Source organism: Squalius cephalus, assembly GCF_949319135.1.
Source record: "Squalius cephalus genome assembly, chromosome: 13".
Taxonomy (NCBI): domain Eukaryota; kingdom Metazoa; phylum Chordata; class Actinopteri; order Cypriniformes; family Leuciscidae; genus Squalius; species Squalius cephalus.
This window is the reverse complement of record NC_137134.1, coordinates 32,724,094-32,733,563: the sequence shown is the minus strand read 5'-3', so window position 1 is coordinate 32,733,563 and position 9,470 is coordinate 32,724,094. Positions and strand designations below refer to the sequence as shown.

Here is a 9,470-nt window from a genome sequence, read left to right as displayed (position 1 = left end):
ATACAGACAGTAGAGTGGAACAACATACTGTATAGAAACTTAGTTGTAACAAATAATGCACTGTTGTGCAGAAGAGGCCATAAAAGCCTTTCTTGTAGTATGAGGTTACACACCGGTGTGTGGGAGTGGCAGGGTTAAAGCCTTTCTCCCAGATCAACATCTATCTATCTATCTATCTATCTATCTATCTATCTATCTATCTATCTATCTATCTATCTATCTTTTATTACACTTTTATGCCTGGCGTTTTGCGCATCAGTGTGCATACTCACATTGGCGCGTTCTGGCACGAGGTGTTAAACATTGGTGAAAATCGCGCACGATAATCGTCCTAGGCATGATAAACAGGCCTTTAAGGCCGCATCTTCTGCGTGACGCTCAATATAGACAGACATCACCATCTACTGACACCACACATGCACAAACACACACCACGAAGTTTAGTTTAGTTATCCTCGTCCAAACTGGGCAGCGTTCCAGTGTCTGAACAAGATGTCCTTCTCAGTGATCAAATTAATGCTGCCTCCTTCCTCCATATAGTGAACCGGAAATTGATCCACCATAACAAGGCTTTGTCTCTACTTGCAAACGTTGGAGTATGCAAACTTGCAAACTAAAATGTAGAGTATGGTCTTTATTGCAAGGTAAAAAGAAAACACAATAAACCTCCTGAAAAGGGCAAAAAAGTCCTAGCAGACGGCAGTAGGACTGCAGCACGGAACGGCTCTCTGGCAAGGCTGACAGACATACGGACAGTGCACACACACTGGGTCAGGACTCCTGCAAAAGGACATCCACGTCAGGGGAAAATGATGACAAACAAGCACAAGACAGACAAAAGTGACCAAAGCCTATAGATGTCAGGATCCTGACACAAGAACCAAACTAGATAGGAGTGTCAGGACCCAGAAACCATGCTCTGAAAAACAAAGATATTACAACACGACCCAGAGAAGAAACCCAAAGCCACATGCTCACACAAGGACAAGACAAGCTCCAGGGCCCAGTTTTTCAAAAAATGTAATCTGGATGAAATTGATCCGGATTTGGAAATCCCATGTTTTGCTATTCAGGATCACCTGATCCATTTTACTTTTATGCCAGTTTTTTAAAGGAACCTTGGATTGGATCACTGTGATCCAAATACCAAATTACAGGATTACCAAATCCTGTTAGAGCAGGGGTTTTCAAACTTTTTGTGTGTGTGGACCACTATTTGTAATCAAGAATTTTCGCGGACCACCTCATAATACACACAATAAAATATGTCTACACAGAGTCCTACCTGAATTAATCTGCACCTCTAAATAGGCTTACTAGCTCTAAAACTATCATTGGTCATCACATCAGTACAACAGGCTTGTTAAAAGAAAGTTTACTGCACACAACGGCTGCCACATATTTAATTTATTTATTTACTCAAGCGCCCGAGGGCATAATCAGGTTCATTTGAACAACAGGCTTATTTCCATAGCAATGGAGTATGAAATCTATACAGTAATAAGAACACTGGAATATAGTCAACATTTCAAAACCTTTGGCGATTTTAGGGGATTATTAATCTTCAGAGTTTTACAAGTCCTCAAAAAGTACCTAGGCTTGAGTTTGTCTACTTAACAGCACATCTGCAAAACATTTCAGAAACGCGAGATCAAGAAACTAACTGGAAATTAAAATAATAATAGGCCTTATTCATTCCATTTATAAACATTTCGTTTCATATAAACTGCCTATGCCTAACTGTGCGTTCACACCGGACGCGAATAGCGCGTCAAATTCAAAAAGGGATCATATGTCAAATTCGCGCCTGCCGCGTAAAGTGATACGCTTGACCACTTTGTATCAATTCGCGCGTCAATTTCGCTCTTGACGCGCGAATTGATACAAAGTGGTCAAGGGGTAGAGTGGGGGAAAACGCCCCCCACCTGTTTTTCCCAAAATAACCACTAAAAGTAGTCAAGATACATTTTTACTGTTGCTATGCACTACGTTGATAACGGGGATATACAAATCTCTATGGAGAAGCTGACACCAGCGACACATTTGAAGAGAAGAGGATTACAGGGTAAATGCTATAATTTTCAGATATTAGTAAATAAGTGTTTAAGAGAATATTGTTCTGCAGGATATCGCAGTGATGTATGATAGATGAACAGTGAAGTCTGTAGTTTGAGATCATATATTATTTATAAGGAATATAATTATATTTTAAAAATTAAACATTTTTTTTAAAAACTCATAGCTTGTGGGGTAAAACGCCCCCTACGCTGAGGGGTAAAACGCCCCCCCTGGGGGCATAGTTTCTCTATCATAATTACTATAATAAAATATTTCTGTCTATCAAATCCTTTGTTTTACACTTAATGCAGTATAACTAGGTGGTAAAATCAAAATATTTGAACAAAACATGAAAAAATTACCTCAAGTGAGCATTAACTAGCTAGCTTGCTAGCACAGTTAGCTCACTGATGGAAGGTAGTTAATTTTGCCTATTTTGAACATTGCTGAAATAAATATTAATACATGTTGATACATTACTTGCCTTTTACCTTTAGAGATTAAAAACTATTGTCTGTTAATTTTGCTGTTGATCTATGAAGCAAACTGGTTGGTAAGAAAGGGGGCATTTTACCCCACCGCTGGGGCAAAACGCCCCCTTTGTACAAAAATATTTTCAGTGAAAATACTAATTAATTATGAAGGCTGAGCAATTTTAATATTTGGTGAATAACTCCTGCCATAGTCACTCAAAACCGGGATGGCAATTCTAGTCACATTTATGTTTTGTTTCACTATAATGTCTCATTTTCCTTAAGGGGGGCGTTTTCCCCCACTCTATCACTTTACGCGGCAGGCGCGAATTTGACATATGATCCCTTTTCATAAAAACAAATGTTTGAAGCGAAATTTTGTCCGGTGTGAACGCACCATTAAAGGCTATGCGTGTGATGTGATAATGAGAACATATTTGCCTCTGCCCTTTTCTCTTCAGAGAACCTGTTGCTATCCACTGAACCAATGTTGTGGTTCTAACGGCACTGAACTTGAATGTCACGGCCGAACACCACTAGGCTATTTTAGTAATCACACAATAACTTGACAATTTAATTAAAATGTTATATCAATTATAGGCCTACATATTCTTTTTATTTTATTTTTATTTTATGGGAATTTCCTGGTAAAATGAAGGTAAAAAAAATATTATTTTATATTTTATTTTGCCTTTCCACGGACCACCTGCAGTACCCTCACGGACCACAGTTTGGGAATGGCTGTACTAGAGCCTTAAAGGAGAACTCAGTAACTCTAGCGAACTCTAGTCACTTCTTCGCATATTTTCCCTTTTGTTGTCGCATGTTTTCCCCACGAGCTCCCCCTACAGCTGTGGGAGGGTGTATATTTCACAACACAGTCGTAAAAAACTCACTTGCGGCGGCCTCCTCCCCTTCTCTACCGCTGCTCATGTGCGTTTGTTTTGATCGGAGCAAGCCAACTGTATCGTGTGGAGCTATGTCTACCGAGGTGGGTAATCTGGTAATACATCATACATGCGTGTTTGTTTATGTCGAATTGCCGTAAAGCAATTTGTGTTTCACGCTCGTTCTCGTTATAGTTCTCGCTTCTCACGAGACTTCCCATTTCTATCTTGCCGGGACGGTAGTGCCCAAGTTGCAAGGTTGGTTTTCCGCCTGGGAACGCTGGGGGGAGCGGGGAAAGTCACCAATATCACCAGAACAGGTTGTTTAACCATCCAAATGATTTCTAGACAGTTTTATTAAGTTAAAAAAGTTACCAAGTTCTCCTTTAAATGGAACCAACAGTGTAGCCTAGTGGCTTGGCAAAGAACAACAGTTGGCAAAATACCGGTGGCCACAAATAACCATTGTTTATTTTAATTTTAAGAAACAGAAACACTGTAATAAACAGAAACATTTTACTTTCCTTATTTTGTTATAATGTTAAATTGTAGATTTTGTTGTTTTACCATATCTCATTAGATGTGACATGCTTCATATATGCTTCAAATATGAAGAAATGTATATATCATCAGTAAACATTGATTTTGGGATCATTCACTTAAAAAAAAAAAACCTCTCAGGTTTTATTTGGTTCAAAAAATCACAACTGAATCCACCCTTCTGATGGGATCAGGATTATCCTGTTTTTTTTTTTTGTTATCAAATAGATCCCAAACCAAGTTCAAAGTTCTGAAAAACCCAAAGGGCAGGTTTGATCCAGATCAAATGTAAGATCGGATTACGTGATCTGATCTTAGTTCAGAATCCCTCTTTTGCTTTTGAAAAACCCATTTCCAAGATTTGATCCAATCAGTGATCCGAAATCCCACTGGATTACTTGGCCCAGGATGGGGCCCAGGATCTAATTGTTCATAAGAACAAGATCAACCAATGGGGCATGACCCATCTTGAGTAGGAATTATAGACTGTGAATAATGCACTAGATGACATAAATCAGTAAATTAAAGCACAAACATGTGAAGAGGAGGAGGAAACATATGATAGACCACTGGAAAGTCACATGACTCAAATAAAACATGCTATAGTGTTACAGTTAAAATCTCCAGTTATTATAGTGTGTGTGTGATAGTTTTTTTCAAGAAAGACACTAGAAGGAGAAACCAAGGGTGTGAATAAGGCTGACTTAGAAATAGCGCAGCTGTGAAACCAACACGCATTCATTTTCCATCACACACACTCGATCAGTTCACACAGCCTGGAGTAGTTTTCATTTCAAGGTCTCAGATAGTGTTTGCATATATCTTCAGAGAAAGGATTTCCGACGCTGCTGAAGAAAATGTTTTTCTCGTTTGTTTTTTGCTGTATGTGCTTTGGGCATCTGGTTGGTGAGTTATAAACATGTCTTTATTCGTTGAATTGATATCACAGTGAGTCTAGATTCAGGTGTGTGATGAAATGGTGTATTAGTTTTCTATCTTCTTGGCATATTAAGATTCTAGCATCAGTCAACTCTTTTCATCTGAAGGTGTCCTTCTGAACACTATCACTGTTAACTGTGTAAAGTTCCACTGAAATTCAATTGCAATAAATAAACTTTAAGATTCACTTTTATACAAAGCAAAAACTGATCATATAAAATATGCATAAGTATTGATATTGATATAAATCAGTTTAGTCATTTGATGAAAGCCATCATATGACGGCTTTGATGATTGGATGTGCTGAAACATTAATTGTTTAGAAAAAGTAGCTGAATGAAGGACTAGTTTATCAATTTGATGTTTGAAAACATACCTCTTGTGAAATTCGAGCAAATTGTTAAAATAAAAAAGTGAATGAGGTTTTGTGTAATTTTATTGGTTCAAACACTGATGGTGTTCACACAGACTAATATATACAATATGCCTGATGATAATGAGGATACTATATATCTTTGCAATACTTGACACAAATCTTAATGTGTCACTGTTATTATCAGTAGTTCTAATTTTTTAAAAGAATCTCAATTCACTGCAGTGTTCAAAGTCTTACTTTAATGTCAGTCAGCTAACTACAACAAGCTTAAAGCTTGATTAAACCAGCTTTAATATATTTATGTTACTTTAATAACAACCTCATATGACTGAGAACTGTTGTGTTTTCTCCAGTGTTTGCTGGTACAGATGCAGTAAAGTCAGTGTCCGTGATGGAGGGAGATTCAGTCACTCTAGAATCTGGTGTTACTGAAATACAGAAACAAGATCTGATAACATGGTGGTTTGGACATCAAAAGACTCAAATAGCTTTAATCAATAAATACAAAGAAAAGTTCCCCACATCTGATGTTCTTGATGGGAGATTCAGAGGCAGACTGAAGCTGGATAGTCAGACTGGATCTCTGACCATCATGAACATCATAAACACAGACTCTGGAGAATATGAAGTGACCATCAGCGGCAGCAGAGTGACCACATACAGATTCAATGTTACTGTCTACGGTGAGTCACATTTACAAGTTTGTTCACCCTGTCTAATACATATATTATTTTTCACAATTCATTTTTGTGTTATGTTTTGGCCTTTTTGTGCCTTTATTGGATAGGACAGTAGAGATTTTGACAGTAATGCGTGGGGTGGTGAGAGAGGGGAACGGGATTGGCAAAGGACCTCAAGCTGCGAATCAAAGTTGGGTCACCAGAGGCGCAGTTGCGCTATAAATACGCTTACCATGAGGCTATTGCACAGACACAATTCATTTTACTGTAATAAAAAAATGTTTGGAAAATTATATAATTTTGTGCACATTCTATTAAACTATAAATAACTCACTAACTATTGTACCTAAATTTCATGCTTAAATCACTTCAGATTTGGTAAGAGTTTAACTAAATAACATTGTTTAACTAAAGATTGTAATGGGACACCAACATCTTAGTTAAGTAATTAAAGATCATACTTTTTTACCAAAAAAACAAAAGGATACGTGATCAGGGGTTGTCACGATTCAGAAAGTACACGACAATAGTGCCATCAAAATTCCATAAAAGTGGCTCATAGGACTGAAGTCATTTGATGCTTTGTCTGAAAACCAGACTCAAATTAAAGTTACTCACTGAAAATCTTATCATCCACTCCCTCAAATAGGCCTACACATCCATATACTCTTTGAAAATGAGGTTTGACATCAAATCAGCAGCACTAATTAGCAACAAAGACTACTTGTATGGTGCTTTTTTGTATTGTATTGAGTACATTATGTTGTAACTTTTTGATGAACTATTCCTTAAATATTTTGATTTGTTTTCATTTCTGTTTATATATTTTATCCAGCTCATCTGCCCGTTCCTGTCATCAGCAGAGACTGTTCTTCATCATCATCATCATGTTCATTGGTGTGTTCATCAGTGTTGAATGTGTGTGATGCGACTCTCTCCTGGTACAAAGGAATCAGTGTATTGTCCAGCATCAGTGTGTATGATCTCAGCATCAGTCTCTCTCTACCTCTGGAGATTGAGTGTCTGGATGATTCCTACAGCTGTGTGCTGAACAATCCCATCAGCAACCAGACCACACACCTCAACATCAGTGAACTCTGTCACACATATGCAGGTACATTTTCTATTGGTTTTGGTATTGGTATTCAAAGTATCAAAGTTTGATAAAGAGTTTTTTTAAAAGCTCAATTCCATCTGTGTTGTTTTCTTACCCCAGACCCCAGACCAGTCTTCTGTTGTGATACTACGGAAGCTGTGATCCGATTGGTTGCCTCTGCTCTGATTGTTGTTGCTGCTGTTTCTGTGCTGGTTTATGACATCATATCCACAAGAGCGGGAAAGAGGAGATCAAAGACATCATATTCTTGAAACATCATACAGGCAGGAGTACTGTTACCACAGATCCGCAAATCTTACCTCCATTTCATAACTCCGCCTAGCAGCAGCATCGTCTCCCTTTCGTTTCGCCATTTTGAAAACTGTGTATGGAAAAGCTTCCGTGCTCCTATTGGACAACATCACCAAGGACCGAAAACATGCTAGTCTTTCTGTCCTGATGCATCTCAGTCAACGTTGCGTTGGTTGTTGTCCACTATGACACACTATACGAGATGAAAAGATCGTTTCTTGCGTCCCGATGGCCGTTATCGTTTACCAATCCCCACGACACCCTACGTCAAACGGATTGTGCCAAAATCGTAAAAATCGTATATCGAGCTAAATCGTATAATTTGAACCAGGCCTAATAGAACAAAGTATTTTTATTTAAAGGAAAAGGGTTAGTTTAAAAACATACATTTTAACATTAGACATTAAATGTTTTTTTGTTAAATCCACTATTGTTTTAAATTGGTCTATAGGCTATACAGTATTTAATGCAATTACATCACAAGTAATTCCAATTAAATTACAGAAAAATTAAGAGTAATCCCTTACTTTACTTTTTCAAGAGAAAAGTAATTACTTAATTAAAAGTGTTAAAAGCAATTACTTAATTAAAAGTATTAAAAGTAATTAATTACTTAATAATGCATTACACCCAACACTGCTAAACGGTCAGTTGAGCAACAAGATCACAGCACATCTCAGTTCTCACAAGGAAGAATTCTGAGTTAGTTCTTTCAAGGCAGCTTTGACAATCAGGCCTCTGTGAGAACGCAAGCCCATAATTAAGTTCAATTGACTACATTTTAGTTTGATGATGAATAGAGTGCGATTTCAAGTTACCAAATGCTAGAACTGATACTGCATGTTGTGTGCGTTTTGCCTATGTTTTGTGTGCTTGATGTTAATTGCATAGCACAGCACATTTCAGATGATAAAACCATGATTTTGATAACATTTTTGGATACATTTTGTAGTTTTTGGGGGATTTTTTCACACCTGTGATGTGCAGTCAAAGATGATCAACCTACAAAAATTGCTTTGTTATGCTGTATTATCACCAAATATTGAATAAACTTGTTTTCTTTCAATTAGGACAGATTTTGTATTTCTTTTTAAACTGACTGATTGTAGGCCCTGATCTGAGCTTACAGTGGTCAAATATGACCATCTATTGAAATTGAATGGGGGAGATCCAAATAAGAGAAACATTTAGTGTTTAGTAGCATATTTATTGTGTTCATGTTCACATATTTACAGGTGTAAAGGCCTCGGATCTGTGCATGTGCACACACACACACACACACACACACACACACACACACACACACACACACACACACACACACACACACACACACACACACACACACACACACACACACATTTTAGAATTACAGGCTTTATTTTTAACAGATTAAATTTATCCACAAATCAATGAGGCTCAGATCAATGAGGCTAACAATCAATTAGTACAAAAAAAACCTAAAAAAAAACTGTCCTAACTGAAAGGAGAACAAGTTGACAAAAAGATTAAAAGGCTGGTCATTTTTATCTGGGAACACCAAAGGTGCAGGGTTTTCAACACAGCGTCAGGGTTAGTTTGAGATTTATTTGATTGTTATTCATATGATCTATAAATCTTCATCTTCATATACTTCATATACTAAATAAAATGAAAACACATTAAAGACAAAGGCCATGCTTAATTCCTGCACTGTCTAAAGACAGAGGCATGTTGTCATCTGATTAATTAAAATGATCAAATGTATGAGTTGAATCAAAATGGCTAAAAATAAAAGGATGAGCTACTTTTTTTCACTAGTAACAGTTTATTTTGATGTGATTATTGTGAATCTACTTTTTAATTAATATGCATGTATCACATTTTAGAAAATAAAAATGGATTTTCATATGTATTTTGTGTTTTAAACAAACGTATGTGTTTGGAGTGAGTGGTTATAGTCTCTTGAATATATGAGAGTAGTAGTATATATAAGGGGGCTTGTGTCAAAATGATTAATGACTTTGACCTTTGACCTTTGTGACAGGTTGAACTTCCTGTGACCTTTTATGATTGATGGGTTGAACTTCCCAAATGGGATTATGGGATTAACCTATTGACCCCTCCCAC

At 37.1% G+C, this 9,470-nt stretch overlaps 1 protein-coding gene across 1 annotated transcript; it reads left to right on the top strand.

Moving 5' to 3' along the window:
- The first annotated feature begins 4,724 nt into the window (after positions 1–4,724).
- LOC307169964 (SLAM family member 5-like) lies at positions 4,725–9,162 on the top strand. Its single transcript, XM_079890858.1, has 4 exons — positions 4,725–4,864; positions 5,627–5,956; positions 6,789–7,067; positions 7,170–9,162. Exons 1-4 carry the CDS (start codon positions 4,816–4,818, stop codon positions 7,319–7,321), a joined length of 810 nt encoding a protein of 269 aa, XP_079746984.1. The 5' UTR covers positions 4,725–4,815; the 3' UTR covers positions 7,322–9,162.
- Positions 9,163–9,470: the final 308 nt, after the last annotated feature.